We start from the raw sequence: 19557 nt of genomic DNA, 5'->3' as shown, positions 1-19557 counted from the left end.
TGGTTGTATCCTCCCAAAATTCATATATTGAAGCCCTAACTCCAATGTGATAGTATTGGAGGTGGGGCCTTTGGGAGGTGATTAAGTTTAGATGAGGTCATGAGGGTGGGGCCCCATTATGGGATTAGTGTCCTTGTAAGATAAGGAAGAGAGACCAGATCTCTCTCCCCCTCCTCCTCTCACTCCCTCCCTCCCATGTGAGGACACAGCAAGAAGGTGGCCCTCTGCAGGCCAGGAAGAGGGCTATTATCAGGGAACTGAATCAGCCCACACCTGGATCTTGGGCTTTCTAGACTCCAGAACTGTGAGAAATAAATTCCTGGGTTTTGTTTGTTTGTTTTTTTGAGGAAGATTGGCCCTGCGCTAACATCTGTTGCCAATCTTCCTCTTTTTTCTCCCCAAAGCCCCAGTACATAGTCGTATATCATAGCTGTAGAGTTGTTGCTCGTCTACATGGGACACTCAGCATGGCTTGATGGTCCGTGCCCAGGATCTGAACCCGCAAACCCCAGGCTGCTGAAGCAGAACGTGCAAACTTAACCACTGTGCCACAGGGCCGGCCCCAAATTCCTGTTGTTTTTCACCCAGTCTGTAGTATTTTGTTATGGCAGCCCAAGACGACTACAACACCTACTAAGACTCCAACATTTAACAGTGTTCAGTGGTACCAAGAGGTCAAGCAAGATAAGAACTAAGATGTTTACAAAGGGATTTACCAACAAGGGGTTTGTTAGAGACCCAGGTGAGAGCAATTTCGCTAGGTGGGTGGAGGAGGAATAGGAAATACACATTATCTAGAAGTGGAGCAGAAATGCAAAGGAGAGAAAGGTGGTAACCAGAGCAGGAGGCCAGTTTTCTGGAACGGGAGGGATCTGAGCATAACTGTGGGTAAGTAGAAAAGAGCCCACTGAGTACCCCCTGGTCTACAAGATGGCTTGGGTGGCTTACAATAAAACACACCCATTCACCCCACAGCCCCTCACAGCTCCTCCTCTCAAGTACCTCAGGCCATTTCTCCTGCTCCTCCTTGTGCTACACCTGGAAACCTTGGCAGTCACTGGGGGTCACGGAAGACAAGGTAGTCAGGTCTAAACACTCTGACTCCTGGCCCCGCCTGCTTCATCAGGACCCCAGGACCCCAAGAGAGCAGAACCCCTGGGGTCCAGGAAACAGCCAACGGAGGGTAGAGAGTCCTGAGTCAGGGACCTGGATTTCAGTCCCGCTTCTGCCACCCCATAATCCGCCACCCCACAGCTGTGTGATCCGGGGTGTCTTGCCTCAATTTCCTCCCCGAAGTCTTGAGGGATGCCCAGGAAAGAGATCGCTTGATTACGAATGCAGGCTGCACCAATGCACTACGGTGCGATCGCGGCCTCCGTTTCCCCTTCTACGGGGCACTGTTTTAAGGGGTAACCGAGAAGAGCCGTGAGCTAACCCCTTGGCACACAGCAAGCGCTCGGCAGATGCCAACATCACGGTCTCCCGTCCTGCCCAGACAGCCTCCCGCCGCACATCGCACCTTCCAGGGGGGCGGGAGGTCCCTGCGCTCCGGCGGGAGCCCCCTCTCCCGTCGCCAGGGCGCGGGCGGCCTGTCGCGACAGCGGCGGTGCATTGTGGGGCTTGTAGTGTGGGCCGGAGCTGAGCGGGTGGGCGCGGCAGCGGCACTAGCAGCGGGGCCATCTTCGGCCGGCCTCCTGGCTCGGCTTGTGCAGCTCGCAGCCGCGCCCCGCGCCCGGCCCCATGGCGCCTCGGCCGCTGAGCCCCTTGGTGCTGGCGCTGGGCGGCGCCGCGGCCGTGCTGGGCTCGGTGCTCTTCATCCTCTGGAAGGTCTACTTCGGCGGTGGACGCGAGCGGCGCTGGGACCGGGGCGAAGCCTGGTGGGGCGCGGAGGCTGCCCGCCTCCCCGAGTGGGACGAGTGGGACGTGAGTGCCGGGCCGGGGGGTGTGACCACGGCTCTGCCCGCGCCGGGAGCGCCTGGGTCTGGGGCTTGGCGCCGCAGCCCGCATGCCCCGCGCGGGCAGCCGGGCAGTTGTGGGTCCCGAAAACGAGGACTGGGTGGGCGTTTGGGGGGCCGGGGGGCACCGCCGCGGGAGGCGGACTTCCTGACGGACGCCGGAGCCCCGGAGCGATGCCGGCCCCGCGCCGGTCCAGCCCTCCCGCCCGGCGCCTGCGCAGTGCGAGCGGCCCGGGGCATGCCGGGAGAGGCCCTCCGCCCCTCTTGAGGACTGGTGGCCTGGCTGCGCGTGCTGTGACCCTGGGACGTGGGGATTGTCAGTCTGAGGAGGTGGAGGCTCCGCGAGGGGAAGGGTTTTGCCCGAGGTCACTCAGGGAAAGCCAGAGAACGGGCTTTGGGATTAAGGGCTCCGAGGCAGCGCTCGTCCCGCTGCACCAGCCCGTGCCTGTCTGCCCCTTGACAGTGGAGGGTGGGGATGGGCGCTTCGATGCCTTCGGTCTTCCGTCGGGAAGAGTCGGGCGGGACGTGCCGGCCACAGCCTGACCTATGTCTCGCAGCCTGAGGACGAGGAGAACGAGGAGCCGGCGCTGGAGGAGTTGGAGCAACGCGAAGTGCTGGTGCTGGGGCTGGATGGCTCCGGGAAGAGCACGTTCCTGCGTGTGCTGTCGGGGAAGCCACCGCTGGAAGGCCACGTCCCCACCTGGGGCTTCAACTCCGTGCGGCTGCCCACCAAGGACTTCGAGGTGGACCTGCTAGAGAGTGAGCAGACCCCCACACACAGACCCCATCTCCCCATCATCTCAGTTGGACCCAAGCCGGGGCTCTTTGCCTGGGGATGGCTCCAAAATGCATTTCTAAGCGGGACACGTCCCTGTAGGAAATCTTCTCAGGCCTCCCTGGGGCACAGGATGCAGCCCAGCTCTGTCTTCTGACTCGGAGGGCCCTTCGTGATCAGGCGGCTTCCGCTTGGTTGCCACCTGTCTCACCCCAACCAAAGCCCACATGCCTAACACTAGATACTAACAGCTCAAATTTCTTGTGTGCCAAGCATTTGACAGTCATTACTTAATGAAATCCTCCCAACGACTCCATAAATAGTGGTTGGATATAGTTACTACCTTCATTATATACACGAAGAAACTGAGGCCCAGCAAGTTAAATAATTTATCCAAGCTCCCCCAGCTTGCCAGTCTGCTAATGCAGACTGCCTGGCTCTAGGCTCTCAGTGTTAAGCACCGTGCCCCCCTGCTTGTTTCTGAAGCGTGCTTGCTGTTTTCTTTCTTATCCCCTGCCCTTTGCATGCACTGTTCCCTCAGTCTGGAAAGCCCTTCTTCCCGTGATAAACTGCTACTCATAAGATTTAGATCAAACATGATCTCCCTGTGAATACTTCTGTGGCCCCCAGGCGAGGTTAAGGGCTCCTCTGGGCTCCCCTTCTGCTGCAGTATTTGCCACATACCAGCCTGTGTCCCTAACTAGGTGTCTGGGGCACAGACAGATCTGATCCAGCTAGTGCCCCATCCCTAGCAGGTCCCTGGGAGAGCTTGCTGAGTGAGTGATCAGAGGGGGTCTAAGCAGCCCCCTGCCCTCAGTGTTAGGCTTCCTCAGATCCTGGGAGAGGATAGCAGAGGGTATTGAGGGGGCAGCAGTGCTTAGCCACCTGTGTTCAGCCACAGATTCGGTGGGAAGAGGCAGCTGGGCTTCCTGCCAGCCAGAGGACTCAAACCATAAAGACTGGGTGCATTTAACTAAGTGCTAGGTGGTGGGATCAGACTCAGGGCCTGGCTATTGGCCTGAATGGGCCCAGTTCTTCTGGTCTTAGGCACTTGCCTGCTAGCCTGTCCTGGCTACATTGTTCCTCTCTGACTGTAGCAAACATTGATATTCACCTGGGATTCTGTCCTTGCAACAAGCTTTCCCTGTCTCTCTCTTGTGCCAGGAACACAGTAAGGTCAAGTAGGGGTTCTGCACTTGAGGCCCACTCTGTCTGACAGACAACACCCCCCTCCCCCAACCCTGGGAGAAGGGGTTTGGTATTTCTGTGTTACTCAAGACCAGTAACAATCCAGGCTCATAGGGTCGCTGAGCCAGGATTCAAACTCACATCTCCCGTTCAAGTTCAGGGGCTTTCCCCTCCCACAACACTCCCTTGGCTGTGGTCTCCTACAATGCATGGCCTGGGGCCCAGCTGAGAATGGGCCCTTTGTGGATCTTTGATGACTCTTCCCTTCCCCCCATCTCCTAGTCCATTTTATTAGCTAGTTCTGTCAGTTCTATCCTCCAGCAGGTTCTGCGTCTGTCCACTTCTCCCCGCCTCCACCACTGCCTGCTTGGTCCAAGCCACCGTTAGCTCTCAGTACTACAACAGCCTCCTCCCTGGTCTTCCTACTTCCACTTCTGTTCCCAATGTCAGCCAACGGTATCTTTCAGAAACCCACATGAGATCGTGTCACTCCTGCTCAAAACCCTTAAAGGGCTCCCCACAGCCTCTCTGTGGCCATACAGGCCCTGTGTGGTCCAGTCCTGGCTGGCCTTGCCGGTCATGGCTTCCTCCTCTCCCTCTCTGGCATTGCCTCAGCCACCCTGGCCACTGTCTGTTTCTCAGACACATCGAGCTTGCTCTTCACTCTGTAATGCTTTTCTCTGCCACTTCCCCTTCTCATCATCCCAGACTCAGTTCATATGCCACCTCCTTGGGGAGACCTTCCAGATCTAAAGCCACCCCCCACCCCAGCCACTTTCTCTTTTTCTGTTTTGTTTCCTTCCTTTCTGAAATGTGTCTACGTGTTATTGCTGTGTCCGTCTTGGTTACAGAGAGAGCTCCTTGAGAGCAGGGTCCTTGCCTGCCTTGCTCACCTCTGTATCCCCAGCACCCAGGTCAGCGCTTGGCACCTCGTAAGCACTCAGTAAATAATTGTTGAGTGTCTGCTGTGTGCCAGGCATTGTGCTGAGGGCTTTAGGGGGATCCAGAGGTAAACGGCTCTAACTCTCAAAGAGCTTAGAGTCTACAAGTGTCAAAGTATCACCAGAAACACTAGGATGCAGGGTGACCAAGGGGGACTGTGCAGAGGAACAGGAAGGCAATAGGTTGGGGGTCCTGTGTGGGCAGCCATGTGGTGGTAGGATTGAGTATGGCATTTCCAAGGGAAGAAAATGGGGTGACCAGACGGAACAAGAGAAACTGAACAAAGAATGGCTGTGCACAGGCAGGGCAGGGAGTCTTGGCTTCTGACCACAGCCCCACTGACCCAGGAGGAAGCTAGGAGTTGGCAGGAGGCAAGGCAACCCAGGAGAAAGAACTGGAGAGTTCTGTTTATTGAGCACCTGCCTCACACCAGTCCTATGAAAGGTGCGTTGCATATGGTACCTTTGGCTTTTGCTGCAACCTGTTAGGTAAGTTCAGTGAGAAGGAGACTGATGCTCAAAAGTAGCGACTTGCCCAGGGAGAGCCAATGTCAGAGCTAGAGCTAAACCCAGGTCTGATTGACTCTGGAACCTGTGGTCTTTCCCTTGCCCCTGGTTGGTGGAGCCTTGGCATGCTGGAAGTGGGGTGGGGTTGGGGCTATGTGTAGAGAGCCAGCGCCTGAGGAGGCTCTGAGCTGGCCCCTGGCCTCTCCTCAGTCGGTGGCAGCCAGAACCTGCGCTTCTACTGGAAGGAGTTTGTGAATGAAGTGGACGTGCTGGTGTTCGTGGTGGACTCTGCTGACCGGCTCCGGCTGCCCTGGGCCCGGCAGGAGCTGCACAAGCTGCTAGACAAGGACCCTGACCTGCCTGTCATTGTGGTGGCCAACAAGCAGGTGAGGGCCGCGGGAGGCTGGCTTAGGCCCATGGGGCTTGATCCACAGATGGCTCCAGGGCAGGGAGCCCTGGAGAGGGATTCAAGCCCAGGCCCATGACCAGGAGCACTTGGCTCAGGTACTATCCCCCACCTCTTCTACCTGTGCTCCTCCCTCTTCCCTCATCCCTAATCCTCATTCTCTGTCTCTCTTCCTCTTTGCCTCCCTGTCATCTGTCATCCTGGAGAAATGAGAAAAATAATTATTAAGTATCCATTATATGCCAGGTGTGGTTTTGAATGACATTTTATATTATGCTTCTATTGATCCTCCAAGGTATGGGGTACTATTCACATTTTACAGCTGGGGAATCTGAAGCTCAGAGAGATTCTGTAATCTCCCCAAGGTTGACCACTTGGAGAATAGTGGAATTGGGATGTCTAACTCCAAAACCCATGCCTTTTGCACTCTGCTATGTCTTTGTGACTTCTGGCTCTAGATCAGAGAGCTAAAGCTGGGAAGTGATGAGAAGTTGAACAGATTAAATAATAATAATAATTAAATTTGTGTGCTTACAGTGTGCCAGGCACAGTGCCAAGCACCTCATAATCATGACCTCACTTCAGTCCTACAGAAACCACATGATAGGCCTCACTGTTATTCCTAAATGCCCAAAGTTTCAGCTGGTATGTGGCAAAGCCAGGACTTGAACTCAGATCTTCCTCGAAGTTCCTACTCTTAACGACTGCACTATACCTATATACCTATATACACTATACCTATACCTATACCTGTACCTCTTCTGGGTGCCAGAGAGCTGCCTTGGGCCCAGCAGCCCTCGGCATCACAGACCTAAGGTGCCATTCTCAACACCAGGTGAAACTCTGCCACAGTACAGAGTCCTGTCATATTTCCTGTGACATGTGCCCATGTCCCTGAGAGCCATGGGACATGTTTCCAGCCTTGCTTGGAGAGATGCTGTACGTCTTTGACCTCAGATTCCCTCTGCCTATCAGGAAATACTTGACAATCATTTATAAATGGGTGACCATATGTCCTGGTCTGCTGGAGACAGTCCCCATTGATGCCTGTTGTTCTGGTATAATTATTAATAGTGCCCACTTTGAGTCTCAGAAGTACCCTGGTTTGGACAATGAATTATATCATCCTGTTTATAAACCATAATTTATAGCAATTTCAATCCTACTGGAGACAACACCTAAGGCCCCAGCTTTCTATGAATTGCTCCAAGAAGAATCACTTTAATCTTGGGTCAGAGTTGACATTAGAATGTACTCTTACCAGCCATGCTCTGTAGTGCCCTCTTTTACTCTCGTCCAGTGTCTAGCAGTCTGGGGGATGTCAGGCCCGTATCTGGGAAGTGACCCTACTGTAAGATCTCTCCTCTATTGAGTTTAGGAAACTGAGCTACGATTCCTATAAGGGTCACTTATAAGCTAGGTCTTCAAACCAACCTGGGTTTGAAACCTGGCTCTGCCACTTATCACTGTTTCCTTGGCTAAATGACTTTACCTCCCCGAGCCAACTTCCTCCTCAGTTCAGGGTCGACTATGAGAATTAAATAAGACTAAGTGCCTTATTTAGTGCCACCAGGCCTGACTTAGAGGAGTGCTGTTTCTTCCTCAGCGGCTGATGATGGGGTGAAAGAGGGTGGTACAAAGGAAAGTCAGAGATGAGGAAGAGTTTAGACTAACAGGCCCAGAGGCCGCTTCTGGGAACTTAGACCCCAGTGTACCCCAGGGTAGCTAAAGTACAGTTTATTTCATGGATGACAGGGTGGGCGTTGGGAAGCACTGTCGGCTCTGTTCTGACTGGCTCCTCTGTTTCACCCCAGGACCTGAGTGAGGCCGTGAGCACGGTGGAGCTGCAGCGGGAGCTGGGCCTGCAGGCTGTCGATAGCCAGCGGGAGGTTTTCCTCTTGGCAGCCAGCATTGCCCCTGCAGGACCCGGCTTTGAAGACCCTGGCACCGTGCACATCTGGAGACTGCTCTTGGAGCTTCTCTCCTAGGCTGGTGCCCACCTGCTCACTGCCCAGTCCTGGAACCCCAGTTCTGCTGCTCCTGCTGCCTCATTGCCCGCCTGGGCCTGGGCAGGAGCCACGTGGCAGCACTTCCCCTCTCCCCTCCTTGCCCTCTCAACAGCAGGGCCTGGGCAAGGCCAAGAACCACACAGAAGCCTTCCTGGTGAGGTGGCCGTGAGGCTGAAGCAGGGAGGTGGGTGAGCCAGAGGGTGGGAGAAGGTAGTGTCTGGCTCATTCAGGGTGGGAAGTGGATCCAGCTTTCACCAGTGAAGGCACCCTCCTTCTCTGACCTGTGCAGTGAGATGCTCAGGAGGCTCAGTTCTCCACTCCCTGCAGGTCCTGGTGGATGAGGACCCGTGTAGGTGTGAGAAGTAGTCCCAGTCTAGACGGACCCTTCCTGGTGAATTCACACCCCTCTCACGCAGGCAGGTTCTGGACAGTGAGCCCTGGCTGCCAGTCCCGCATTGTCCTCCAGCCCCACCTCTGCCCAACTGGCTCATGGCCTTGTGCAATCTCTGCCTCTCTGGCCCCGGGAGATGATTTTTAAAGGGAGGTGATTTCTGTGGTTTTTTCTAATTTGGAGATGCATTTCCCAGCCGTGAAGATAAGAAGTGCTAGCACGAATCAGGAGATCCTAGCAAGGAGCTGTCTGAAATGTCCCTACTTCCCCCAAGCCAAGGCCTTGCCTGCCAGCCTCTCTTGACTACAGAATAAGTGGTATTCACCCCCTAATCGGAAAAACTGAGGGCTTTTTTCCCCCTAATCTGGAGACAGAAGCTGCTGTTCTTGCAGTAACTGTGCCAACGTCCCTGTTTACATAAGTCTGGGGAAAGAAGGAGCCCATGTCACTGGGAAGAAGACTTCAGCCCAAGCTGGGCTTTGGCCTCAGAACTGCATTTTAATTATTTATTTATTTATAAAAGGAACAGGCCAGAGTTTTAGGCTCTGTTTCTAGGTGCTGTTATCAAAACCCTAGATGATTGTCATAGAAAATTTGGATCTTTGAGGAAAACAGCTGGGATCATGAATGAAATGCGATGACCTACACGTGTTAGTAGAGACAAAGCTCTAGCTTCCCCCACCCTTTGTGGCTGTAATTGATGTCCTAATCTTCCCATTGATCCACAGGAACTTAAACTCCACCCCTTGGCCCAGTATGTTGATAATAAATGACTGGAAGAGGAAATTTCAATCATGTAAATCCAGGTACAAAGAAATGGGAATTAGCAGAGCAGCCAACAGGGTGGCCTTGGGTACATCACTCAGCCTTGCTAGCCCCATTGATGCCCCAGTGAAGCAAAGCGGGACAGAATCGCTGCTGTTCTCTCCAGTGCACATTCCATGATTCTCCTGTGTCCAGTGACCAGCCAGTTTAAGGACTGTCTCTGTACTGACACTTCTCTTTAGTGCAGGCAAAAGAAGGAGGCTTTTGTCTCTCAGGGGCCACTGAATAATCAACAGCTACAAAGGGACTTTTTTTAGAGGAGATACCCAACTCAGTTTGCTTTTTCATTGAGAACAGAGATTATGTGCCTTCAGTTCATTTGACATTTACTCAGTGTGCTTCAGTTCCATGCTCTGGCCGGTGCGAGAAGAGACAGAGCGAGGGAGAGTGGGGGAGGACGCTCCCGGAGTCCAGAAGTGAGCAGGATAATTGGAAGAGTAGCCTGCTGGGCTCTTGGGCTGTGGGTGAATCAGAATAGATTCACTTTCTTTGAAATGCTAACTTTCTGCATTAAGTGATTTGTCTGCTTTTATTTTAAATATGTAAGGAATGATTTGGGTTTTAGAGTAGACTTTGAAACTTTGCTGACAAGTCTTTATTTTGCTATTGGAAGGTTGAGAAACTGTCCTCTGTGTTCTGTGGACTTCACCTTGTTTTCCAGTGCTGGAAAGTTACCTTTGGAACCAACACTGGTGAGGGGGACCCTTTTCTTCTCATTAAGATCTGCCTTTGGTCTAATGAGTATCATTATGTAGTACAGTTTTTAATGTCCCCAGTGGGGGGAGGTGAACTTGAATAAAGAGTTTAACTGTATCTACTTGAGCTACTTCTAAAGACCACTCAGAACTGACAGGTCCCAGTGAGACACCAGGAGACACACACGGCTGAGGAGCGCTGAAGGCCCAGAGTGCCACCGCTCCCTGACGCTTGTACGGAATATCGAAGTTCTACTGGCCTGTGGTGTGCCTCACATCTGTGGCCGACAGCTGCACTCCTCTGTGGGGCTGCTGGCCTGTCCTCCAGGCAGAGTGCCAAACAGTGCTCCTCTCTGGTTTCTACCAGGCCCAGGCTGGGTAGAATGGGGGAACAGCCTTTCTTAAGAACAGCTGACAGCCTGGCCTTGTGGTGCTCTTACCCAGTTCCTCTTGAATGTGACTTTCTGATTCAGGAGCCCAGATAACTGCCTTTGGGAACCAGCGCTTACCTGGAGCTGTTCATCTCAAAATGAGATTCCTGAGCTAGCCTGGGGTGATTCTGCATTCCCCCCACTGCCCCGACTCTACGGCTCCAACCTACCTGAGCTTGGGAACAGGGAGTGAATGTCTGGGCAGCTCTCATATTCTAATGAAGACGGTGGAGGGAAGGCTCTGGATCTGAGAGAGCAGGTGGGCACCACCACAGTGCCCACTCCTTAGGGAAGCCTCTGCTTCTACTTGCCTGTTGAACCTGTGCCTGGATCACTCACCCTGGCACTGGGGGCTTCTGTTCTTAAGAGTTATTTAAATGTAACCATGGCTTCTGATTTTTCATTCTCTGACCTGCTGCCTCCCTTTGAGGAGAGGCCAACCTGGCCCAGAGCTTGGACATGTGGATGGTCTGGGCAAGAGGGCTCTTGAGGCTGCTGGGACCACCTTGGTCTGGCTGCCCATCCCTAGAAGCCTCCTCTGGCACCTCTTAGTGCCCAGAACTGCCTGGTGTGAGGGAGGCAGTGACGCAGTGGTATCGAGCTGTAAGGGCTGGGGATGGGGTGAAGTTGGTCCGTCACAGCCTCCTGGTCCTCCAGAGAGGTTCTGATGAATAGCTCACAACTCTGGCCTGTCTGCCTGAATGAAACACCAGATTCTCCAAAAAAACATTTCCACTTGCCTTTCGAAAACGTTTTGTTCTTATGCCAGTTTAGTAGCAACTGCCAGCATTTCAAACCAGCTGTTGAAACTCGCCTGTGGTGTCCATCCTCATACAGCTGCCCCAGACCTCAGACCTGGGATAGTCTGAGCAGTCTGCCTCTCGTGTCTGCTGTCTGCTCACACATCCTCAAGTCCTTTCTAGTAGCTATGAAAAGAACCTCCAACTTTTCCTGGTCTGCTGCCTCCAGGAGATGGCCCATTAAGAGACAAGGGGAGGATTCCCATCAGATCTGGAAGTAAACTGGCATTGCTGTCCCAGCCCATGCCCTGCAAACCCAGACGCACAGGATTGTCAAGGACAAACTGCATAAAATGGAGTATTGGCAGCCATTTGAGGTACACAATAAATGCCAAAAACTCAGAGGTGGTGTCATTTGAATTCTGATTTCGAGGAGTATGTGCTGGGTGCTTAGAGTCCCAGTGAGGGGCAGCTATGGAGGGTAGTCCCAGAATACCTTTCATGACAGTTTATCAAACAGCAAGTCCCAGTCCCCTGGCCCTTCAGCCCACATCGGGGGTGGTAAGGAACGTGAGCTTTGGCCTAACTCAGTACCTTTTGGGAGGTATCCAAACTCTTTTTGCACTCCTTGGGAGTTCTAGCTGATGGGGACGGAGCTAAGGTGTGGAAATTGGAGCAACGATGTCTTCTGGTGGCCTCCACGCCAGAGGCCAAAATGGAGGCCACAGGGCCGTGCAGTCGTCCATTCCACAAGCGTTCCCCCTGCTAGCACTTGCCAGGGGCTGGGTTTTGTGGATTCGCAGGCAAGGTCCCTGCTCAAGCCGGGTCTGGTGGGGGATGTCAAGCAGATTAAAAGGCCATTATGACTGATAGGAATTGCTACAGGAAGTCCGGGGCATGGGGACTACAGGACACTGAAACAGCCTGGGGGCAGGGGATAGTGGTAGGGGAGGCTTGCTAAAATATGCACCTAAACTAAGCGGCCAGCCTAGGCAAAGGCCTGAATTTGGGATGCTGTGGGAGAGAAGCTACGAGGCCAAATAAGGAAGGCCCTCAGGAGCTCTGCTGCGACTAGATCCTGAAGGCTGTGCTTGCAGTGCTTACAATGGCCAGTCCCTGCTGGAGGCTAAGCATGCTGTGTCCAACGGGAGGGTTTCTGCGAGCCTCCCAGCCTGTCCAGTTTCCAGCCTGCCTTGGTGTGGGATGGATGGCTGCCTTCAGGGGCCAAAGGTGAGGACAGCAAGTGGAAGCCTAGGCTTAGGTGTTGGACAGACTTGACTTCCAACCCCTATTAATACCTCCCATGCCTCTGTTTCCTCACCTGTAAGATGAGGATAAAACCCCACACCTTACAAGGATTTATGTGTAATGATCTATGTAAAAACACTAAGCCCTTTTTAAGAGCCATGAGAAGAGACATTTTAGGTGCTACTAGAAGTCTTAAGAACAAGAGGGTTTTTGTATTATTATATTTGTGTGTGTGTGTGTGAGGAAGATTAGCCCTGAGCTAACATCTGTCGCCAATCCTCCTCTTTTTTGCTGAGGAAGATTGGCCCTGGGCTAACATCCATGCCCATCTTGCTGTACTTTATATGGGACACCACCACAGCGTGGCTTGACAAGCGGTGCGTCGGTGCGCGCCCGGGATCCCAACCTGCAAATCCTCGGGCCGCTAAAGCAGAGCGCGCGCACTTAACCGCTATGCCACCAGCGGGCCCTGGTTTTTGTATTATTAATAGCTGAGAATAAAGTATCAAAACTTAAGAAAATGCCCAGTGCCCACTGCACACCCTGCCTGTGATCCTGCTACATAAAAGTCATCACCTCCTCCCCACAATGGCCAGGCAATGTGTAGCCTAGTGCACGGCACACAGCAGTGTGGTATCAGAAGTCCACTTGCCAGACAGTCTCAGCAGGTTTCAAGGCCTCGGGCTCCAGTCAGGGCATGGCCAACACAAGCAACCTGAAGACAAGCAGCAAAGGCAGGTCACTTGAAGGCAGACCAGGAAGAAGCCATCCAGCTCCTTACCCTCTGGCACTCAAGCCACAGCTGGCCTCAGACTAGGGCCATGGAGAACCAGTCCACCAGCCTCCAGCCTAGGGGTGGGGCTTGCACTGGCAAGTCAATACCCTCCCTTCCAAGCCACCCAGGGTTCCGGGCAGGCTTCTGTAGAAGGGTTAATGGAACTGCTATGCAGGAAACCAAGGGAGAGGGCAAAGGAACCAGAATAGGGGAGAAGAGGAGGGAGGCTGTGCCCAGGGCATGTGAACGTGGCACATGAAGGGCTGGATGGCCTCCCTGCCCTGGCTGAGTTAGTTGGCTTTTGCAGGGGCAGCCCCAGTGTTTAGCTGGGAGGGGCAAATACAAAACCATCAGAGAAGTAAAATAGCTTTGTTTTATTATGTACAAACTACATTCACACAAACCATCCACTCTGGAAATAGCAGGTTCTGGCTTTTCCCAGAGCCCCCAGAATATAAACTGGAGCCTCTGCGGGACAGTTCCTTCCCCAGAGAGGGGAATGTGAGAGAGTGTGTGCGTGTATAACCTTTTGACTCCATGGGGTTTGGCCAGCCTCATCTGTAGCCACACATGCCTCCTTGCCTTAAACCCTGGCTCCAGCTTCTCTGGTCCAGGAGGAGGCCTCAGCCTGGGGCAGGCGTAAACCAGTCACTCAACCTCCATTTTATTCTTCTGCAAAGAATCGAGAAAGGCTTGCCACTCTGCTGGGTAAAATCGTTTATAGACGTTGATCTTATTCCGAATCTGTTTCGGCGTATCTTGATAGTAATTCTTCTCATCCCGGGCCATAGCCTAAGAAAGGAGAAGGGCCACTTGAAGAGGGCTGGACAGGCAAAGGTTCAAATCCTAGTTTTGCCTGAGTTGGGCAAGCAACTTCCTTTCCCTGAGGTTCAGATTCTTCACTTCAAAAGCCATGGAGTATGTGGAGAGATGGGTGCAAATGCCCTCAGGGACCAGGCAGGAGCTGGGCCAGCTGAGCAGCTCATGCGCCATCCACAGCCAACTGATTCTACTTGGGCGCAGGGTGCAGGGTAGCCAGATCTTCGGTTTTTAAGAGAAGCAAAAAATGTGTACTTTTACCTGAAACTTCCCATAATTAAAATGGCAACTGGTTCAAGTTCTTTAAAAATACCACGCAGGGGCCAGCCCAGTGGCGCAAGCAGTTAAGTGCGCGCGCTCCGCTGCGGCGGCCTGGGGTTCGCCAATTTGGATCCCGGGCGCGCGCTTATGCACCGCTTATCAAGCCATGCTGCAGCGGTGCCCCATATAAAGTAGAGGACGATGGGCACAGATGTTAGCCCAGGGCAGTCTTCCTCAGCAAAAAAAGAGGAGGATTGCAGATGTTAGCACAAGGCTGATTTCCTTGCAAAAAAAAAAAAAAATACCAAAATACCATGCAAGCAAAACAACATCTGTGAGTGGATAGGAACCACAGGCCACACAGTCTATCCCAGCTATAAGCATTCCGTCAATAGGATCCACTTCCTAATCTTTCTTTCCTCCCTTTGTTTCCACTCAGTCTCAGGACACAGGCACTAGGCATGCAAATCAGGCCCCAAATGGTCCAGGGTGCCTTCCCAATGGGCCTGCCAGGCCTGGACCACTCACCTTATAGTCCTCCCCATGGTTCTCCACCATGTAGCGTACATAGTCAATGAGGTCTCGAGACAGCGTATTTCCTTTCTTTTCTGGAAGGCTGGCTTCTGCCTCCAGGTCTGTGGTGAGAGAGGCCAGGAGACAGGAAATAAGGCTTTGCTCCCTGCACTATCTGAGCTGCCCAGTTAGCCCTTTGCCCAATCCCAAGCCACAAGAGTTGCTACACCAGCCACTGATGGGCTTTGCCTTTCTACCCCCAAATTCAGTGCTAGAACCTTCCTCAGGTCCCAGGCTCTGCCTATGACACAAGTATGTGGCAACTACCTGAAAGGCAAGTCATCTCTCATTGGCCCTCAGATGAGTCAAAGGAAGGCACCAAACGAATAATCCCTATTTATGCCAGGGCCTGGCACAGAGATGAAGATACACTGCCTGCCCACAAGGCAGGGGTCCCTTGCAGCTCTAAAACTCTCTGAGAGCCTCTTTTCTTAAGATGTTACAATAACTAAAATGTAAAGGCCTAAATAAATGAGAACTAGAGCTGCAGGAACTAGGGCCTGTGCCTGGGCCCAAGCACCCCTTCCGCTCCATGTGAGGGGGAAAGCCTAGCTGTGGAGCCAATAATGGCTTCACTTTCAAAACAGCTGGCAAATACTCCCCATTTCTCACCTATGAAGGGAGAAAAATAGCTCACGGAAACGATGTAGTCAAATCTTATCCAAATATATGCTCAAATTGCTTACAGTCAAAATTACCTCTGACTTGGTTGCCAAGGGCTTGGGGGAAGGGGAATGGGGAGTTGTTTAATGGGTACAGAGTTTCAGGGTTTTTTTGTTTTCCAGTTTTTTTTTGGTGACGAAGATTGGCTCTGAGCTAACATCCATTGCCAATCCTCCTTTTTGCTGAGGAAGATTAGCCCTGAGGTAACATCTGTGCCCATCTTCCTCTATTTTGTATGTGGGACGCCACCACAGCATGACCTGACAAGCGGTGCGGAGGTCCGCACCGGGAATCTGAACCCACAAACCCCAGGCCACCAAAGTGGAGTGCATGCACTTAACCGGTATACTACTGGGCCGGCCCCTAGAGTTTCAGTTTTGAAGATGAAAAGTTCTGGAGATCTGTTACATGACAATGTGAATATACTTAACACTACTGAGCTATACATTTAAAAATTATTAAGATGGTAAATTTTATGTAATGTGTTTTCTACCACAATTAAAAATTTTAAAAATTAAATAATGAAAAATGGGGCCGGCCCCGTGGCTTAGTGGTTAAGTGCGTGCGCTCCGATGCTGGCGGCCCGGGTTCGGATCCCGGGCTCGCACGGGCGCACGGCTTCTCCGGCCATGCTGAGGCCGCGTCCCACATACAGAAACTAGAAGGATGTGCAACTATGACATACAACTATCTACTGGGGCTTTGGGGGAAAAATAAAAAAAAAAAAAAATAAAAAAATAATAATAATAAATAATGAAAAGTAAAACTTTTAAAAATTAGCTTTGACTACAATAAGTACACATGATTTTATATATGCAGTCTTGTGCAGTAATTCTTGTGAGAATCACTGAGACAGACTAAAGACAAGAACTCAAGGAATGCTGTATCAAATGCCTGGCCATTCAAATCCTTTAACTTTCAGGAGAACTGTTAAAAATCTCAGACAGGTAAGAGGAAGGATGGGTAGAGAATTCCAGAGTACTCCTGCTTCCCTGCAGAATTTATTCTCTTCTCTTTTAATATTCAGTCTCTATAGCCTTAATATACAAGAAATTGATTTGTCATCGGGAAGATTAAATGAGATGATGGAATCCCTAAAATTCTGTTCTACCTTAAATTCACGAGAAGCTAAACAAGTGCCTGAGACTTAATGGTTTCTTTTCTATCCTCTCAGGCACCTGGCTACATCCTCCCGTTTAACATCTCTGACACATCATCTTCACACACTTGAGTTTAGTCACTAAACTGAAAATGTCCCAGCCGGGGACACAGTCCTAACTCTGAGAGCCCTGGAACAGCTCACTTCTTCCCTCTGAACCTCAGTTTCTCCATCTGTAAAATGAGGACACCTGTGGGCCCTTTCCAGCCCTGACTGTGCAGGATGGTGACCTAGAGGAACATGGCCAGCACCCACCATTTAGCACATAGGGTTTCCGGACAAGCTCCTTAGGCCTCTCCTCTACGTCCACCTCCATGGCCTTCACCTGCAGAGAACAGAGCCTGTGAGACCAGTAGACAAAGGAAGGATTCTGAATGAGGGAAAATTCAAGAGGCTCCTGCCCTTCCCAACACAACTGCATTACCCATAAGAATCCCTATACAAGGTCAGGCAGGAATAGATGACAAGGAGAACCAATGCCCTGGAGGCTTCATGGTTTCCAAAAGAGACTCAAGCAAGCAATTAATTTGTCTGTGCTTATCTATAAATGGGCATAATAACCCTTGCCTGCCTCACTTTGTTGTGTGATAACAGAACAAAAGTGTTTTATAACTTACAGGGAGGGGGAGATGTCAGATTTCTTCTCTATGGGGAGAAGCAATCTGCCAGTGCTTGGCTCTAGCTTGACATTTGTTCAAGAAACAGTAGTGCCATTTTCCTCTGGCACGAGGGATAAAAAGAAACTTGCCAAAGGCAATTGGACAAATTCAATCAGCAAACCCATTCATTAGTTAACTATCCATAGAGCACTAGTCACATTCTAATCACCACTGGGGATTTAGTAGTGAACAAAACATAAAGTCCTTGTCTCCAAGGAGATTATGTTGGGGGAAAGAGGCACAGACAATAAACAGATAAACCAATAAATATATACTATACCATCAGGTAGTTACAAGTGCTATGAATTAAAATAAAGCAGGGAAGAAGTTACTGAGGGAAAAAGGCTGCTATTTTTGAAAGGGTGATCCAGAAAAACACTTATTCGGAGAAACTACCCCCAGGGAAGCCTCAGAACAAGGATGATTGGATGACAGGGGAAAGTGTAAGGAACAGTTAGAAAAGACCCCAAACTCTGGGGAGTCCTTATTAAGGAAAGTTAAGGGCAGAAAAAGATAAATCCTGGAAAATTCCACTGAGATGCCAACGGACCCAAACAGGTTAATTTCAGGGTGAAAATGTGAGTGGAGAAGGAAAGCGGAAGCTCCAACACAGGCCCAGTGTGTGCTGGTGGTGGGGTATGAGAGGTCGTAAAGGGATCGTCAACCATAGGGCAGGCTGGGCGAGTTGGCTGTGAGGAGGTCGCAAACCCAGGAAGGGCGTGAGGGAAGTAGAGGACAGGATGCAGTTCTGAAACCCAGCTAAATACGGCACGGGCAGGGGGCAAAAGCCGGGACAGCACCATGTCAGTACCTTTCTCTTACGGAGGGGCACCGCCTTGTTGGGGTCCATGGCCAACCCCATCTCGGCCAGGTTCTGCCGCACCGATTTGGCGTGGTCCCAGGCATGTCGGATGTGGGAGCTACAGGCAAAGAGAGGGAGATCGCGGAACCGTCATCTCGCCAGCAGTCCCGGCCGAGGCCCCCCGCCTCCCGAAACCCGGCCCCCTCACCACTCGATCCGCGGCGCTGCCTTCCGTCGAGCATTCCGGTTCAGACGCTTGCGGTTAACATTGTAACCGAACTTCTGCCTCCGGGTCTTCCCCTTAGCCTTGGGCATCGCGCTGACCACCGCACCGACAGCTCAGACTCGGCGCCTCTCAGCACCTCGTGCAGCTGACTCCTTCCGGCGGGCGCGCGCATGGCATCGCAGGCTTTCTGGGAAATGTAGTTCTCCCGGTAGCGATACCATGCTGATTACTACCATTCCCAGAATGCAGTGGGCGATTGAGCCTGCGTGTAATGCTCAGCAGATTCATTTACCCCGCCCCTTTCATGACCTCATCAGGAGGCGGAGTTCAGCGTCCCTGCTCTCTCCTACAGCTTTGCCCTGGCTATGGCGACCCCTGGCCCTGTGACTCCGGAGGCACCCTTTGAACCAACGCGGCCCCCAGTCATTGAGGGCTTTAGCCCCAGTGTCTACAGCACTCCGGAAAGCTTCAAGGAAAAGTTCCTTCGCAAGACCCGCGAGAACCCAATGGTACCCATAGGTAAGCTGGCGCTGTAGGAACTGTGGACGGAGAGGACAGCGCTGTGGGGAAATGAATTAGAGGAGGACGGGGGACACAGCGGGGACCGGAATGAGAGTGGACCAGAGATGTGACGAGGGGGCCGGACGGTGAGGGTGAACCTGCTTGGAGCAGGAGCAGGGCGGGATTGGGGGGCTGGGATGAAGCGGACTCGAACTTCGAGGACCCTGCCTCGACCAGCCCCTCGCACCTCGGCCCCACCCCCTGCGTCCTCCCCTCAGCTGCTGGTGGGAGATCTTGTCCCTGGGGAAGGCAGACCCAAAGCGGGAACGGGCCTCCAGGCCGAGCTGCCACTCCCCACCTGCTTTGTCCCCTCCTCAGGCTGCCTGGGCACGGCGGCCGCCCTCACCTACGGCCTCTACTGCTTCCACCGGGGTCAGAGCCAGCGCTCCCAGCTCATGATGCGCACCCGGATCGCCGCCCAGGGCTTCACGATCGCAGCCATCTTGCTGGGTCTGGCTGCATCTGCTATGAAGTCTCGACCCTGAGCCCGCAGCCTGGCCCTGAAAGCTCCGCGGAGTTATTTCCAGCCTCGGGAGCAACCACCGGTCCTGCCACAAAACTTATTCCCTCATACCCCTTGACAAGCCCCTGAGTCAGTGGGGGAGGAGGTGGCCAATCGTGTAACCGACAGACTTTTTCAGGACCCTCAGGTTTGGTTCACTTCCAGCGTTGTGAAGTGAACATACTTCTGTTTGTGCCGCACTTTCTCCACTCCTTACTTAATAAATTCTGATACACTTGTAGTTTGGTGAATGCATTCTCAGTCTCACCCTCAAGGTTTTTGGTCTTTGGTTTTAGGAGGAAACACACTGAAGACTGCAGGGGCCTTTAGAAATCATAGAGTCCAATGATTACCACACTTTTTTGGTAACAATCACCTGTGGCATTAGTTAAAAGTAGAGATTTCCTAGAGTGATGCTATTTGGAAAAAAACTGATCTTTCCAACA

General features: G+C 52.3%; 3 protein-coding genes across 6 annotated transcripts; 2 read left to right on the top strand and 1 right to left on the bottom strand.

Moving 5' to 3' along the window:
* Positions 1 to 1720: 1720 nt before the first annotated feature.
* On the top strand, positions 1721 to 9810 carry ARL10 (ARF like GTPase 10). 3 transcript variants are annotated; one of them, XR_015551899.1, is made up of 5 exons: positions 1721 to 1923; positions 2513 to 2714; positions 5577 to 5752; positions 7587 to 7935; positions 8901 to 9810. XR_015551899.1 is itself a non-coding variant. In XM_004428496.3 (4 exons), exons 1-4 carry the CDS (start codon positions 1741 to 1743, stop codon positions 7758 to 7760), a joined length of 735 nt encoding a protein of 244 aa, XP_004428553.1. In that variant the 5' UTR covers positions 1721 to 1740; the 3' UTR covers positions 7761 to 9810. The 3 variants fall into 3 exon arrangements, 2 of the variants coding, with proteins under 2 accessions (XP_004428553.1, XP_087285518.1); XM_004428496.3 differs by having other exon boundaries at positions 7587 to 9810; XM_087429392.1 differs by lacking the exon at positions 1721 to 1923 and adding an exon at positions 2115 to 2285 and having other exon boundaries at positions 7587 to 9810.
* Positions 9811 to 13241: 3431 nt separating this feature from the next.
* Positions 13242 to 18213, bottom strand: NOP16 (NOP16 nucleolar protein). 2 transcript variants are annotated; one of them, XM_004428495.3, is made up of 5 exons: positions 18031 to 18203; positions 17832 to 17940; positions 16617 to 16686; positions 14495 to 14601; positions 13242 to 13678 (listed from the first exon to the last, which is right to left on the bottom strand). In XM_004428495.3, exons 1-5 carry the CDS (start codon positions 18135 to 18137, stop codon positions 13535 to 13537), a joined length of 537 nt encoding a protein of 178 aa, XP_004428552.1. In that variant the 5' UTR covers positions 18138 to 18203; the 3' UTR covers positions 13242 to 13534. The 2 variants fall into 2 exon arrangements, with proteins under 2 accessions (XP_004428552.1, XP_087285519.1); XM_087429393.1 differs by lacking the exon at positions 13242 to 13678 and adding an exon at positions 13687 to 13927 and having other exon boundaries at positions 18031 to 18213.
* A 166-nt stretch (positions 18214 to 18379) lies between these two features.
* Positions 18380 to 19352, top strand: HIGD2A (HIG1 hypoxia inducible domain family member 2A). Its single transcript, XM_004428494.3, has 2 exons — positions 18380 to 18567; positions 18928 to 19352. The coding sequence occupies exons 1-2, from the start codon at positions 18414 to 18416 to the stop codon at positions 19092 to 19094; spliced, it is 321 nt and encodes a 106-aa protein (XP_004428551.1). The 5' UTR covers positions 18380 to 18413; the 3' UTR covers positions 19095 to 19352.
* Positions 19353 to 19557: the final 205 nt, after the last annotated feature.

This window comes from Ceratotherium simum, chromosome 4, assembly GCF_057802395.1.
Source record: "Ceratotherium simum simum isolate JZ-2026a chromosome 4, ASM5780239v1, whole genome shotgun sequence".
In the NCBI taxonomy this organism is placed as follows: domain Eukaryota; kingdom Metazoa; phylum Chordata; class Mammalia; order Perissodactyla; family Rhinocerotidae; genus Ceratotherium; species Ceratotherium simum.
The sequence above is the reverse complement of the archived record's forward strand: the minus strand, read 5'-3'. Positions and strand labels throughout refer to the sequence as shown.

Excerpts from the sequence above, each read along its gene's own strand:
- ARL10 (XM_004428496.3), top strand. The coding sequence starts at position 1,741 with ATGGCGCCTCGGCCGCTGAGCCCCTTGGTGCTGGCGCTGGGCGGCGCC. Across the intron at positions 2,715-5,576 it reads CGAGGTGGACCTGCTAGAGA|TCGGTGGCAGCCAGAACCTG; the intron begins GTGAGCAGACCC and ends GCCTCTCCTCAG. Across the intron at positions 5,753-7,586 it reads TTGTGGTGGCCAACAAGCAG|GACCTGAGTGAGGCCGTGAG; the intron begins GTGAGGGCCGCG and ends GTTTCACCCCAG.
- NOP16 (XM_087429393.1), bottom strand. The coding sequence starts at position 18,137 with ATGCCCAAGGCTAAGGGGAAGACCCGGAGGCAGAAGTTCGGTTACAAT. Across the intron at positions 17,941-18,030 it reads GCAGCGCCGCGGATCGAGTG|CTCCCACATCCGACATGCCT; the intron begins GTGAGGGGGCCG and ends CTTTGCCTGTAG. Across the intron at positions 13,928-14,494 it reads ACCATGGGGAGGACTATAAG|ATCTGGCTACCCTGCACCCT; the intron begins GTGAGTGGTCCA and ends TAAAAACCGAAG.
- HIGD2A (XM_004428494.3), top strand. The coding sequence starts at position 18,414 with ATGGCGACCCCTGGCCCTGTGACTCCGGAGGCACCCTTTGAACCAACG. Across the intron at positions 18,568-18,927 it reads GAACCCAATGGTACCCATAG|GCTGCCTGGGCACGGCGGCC; the intron begins GTAAGCTGGCGC and ends TCCCCTCCTCAG.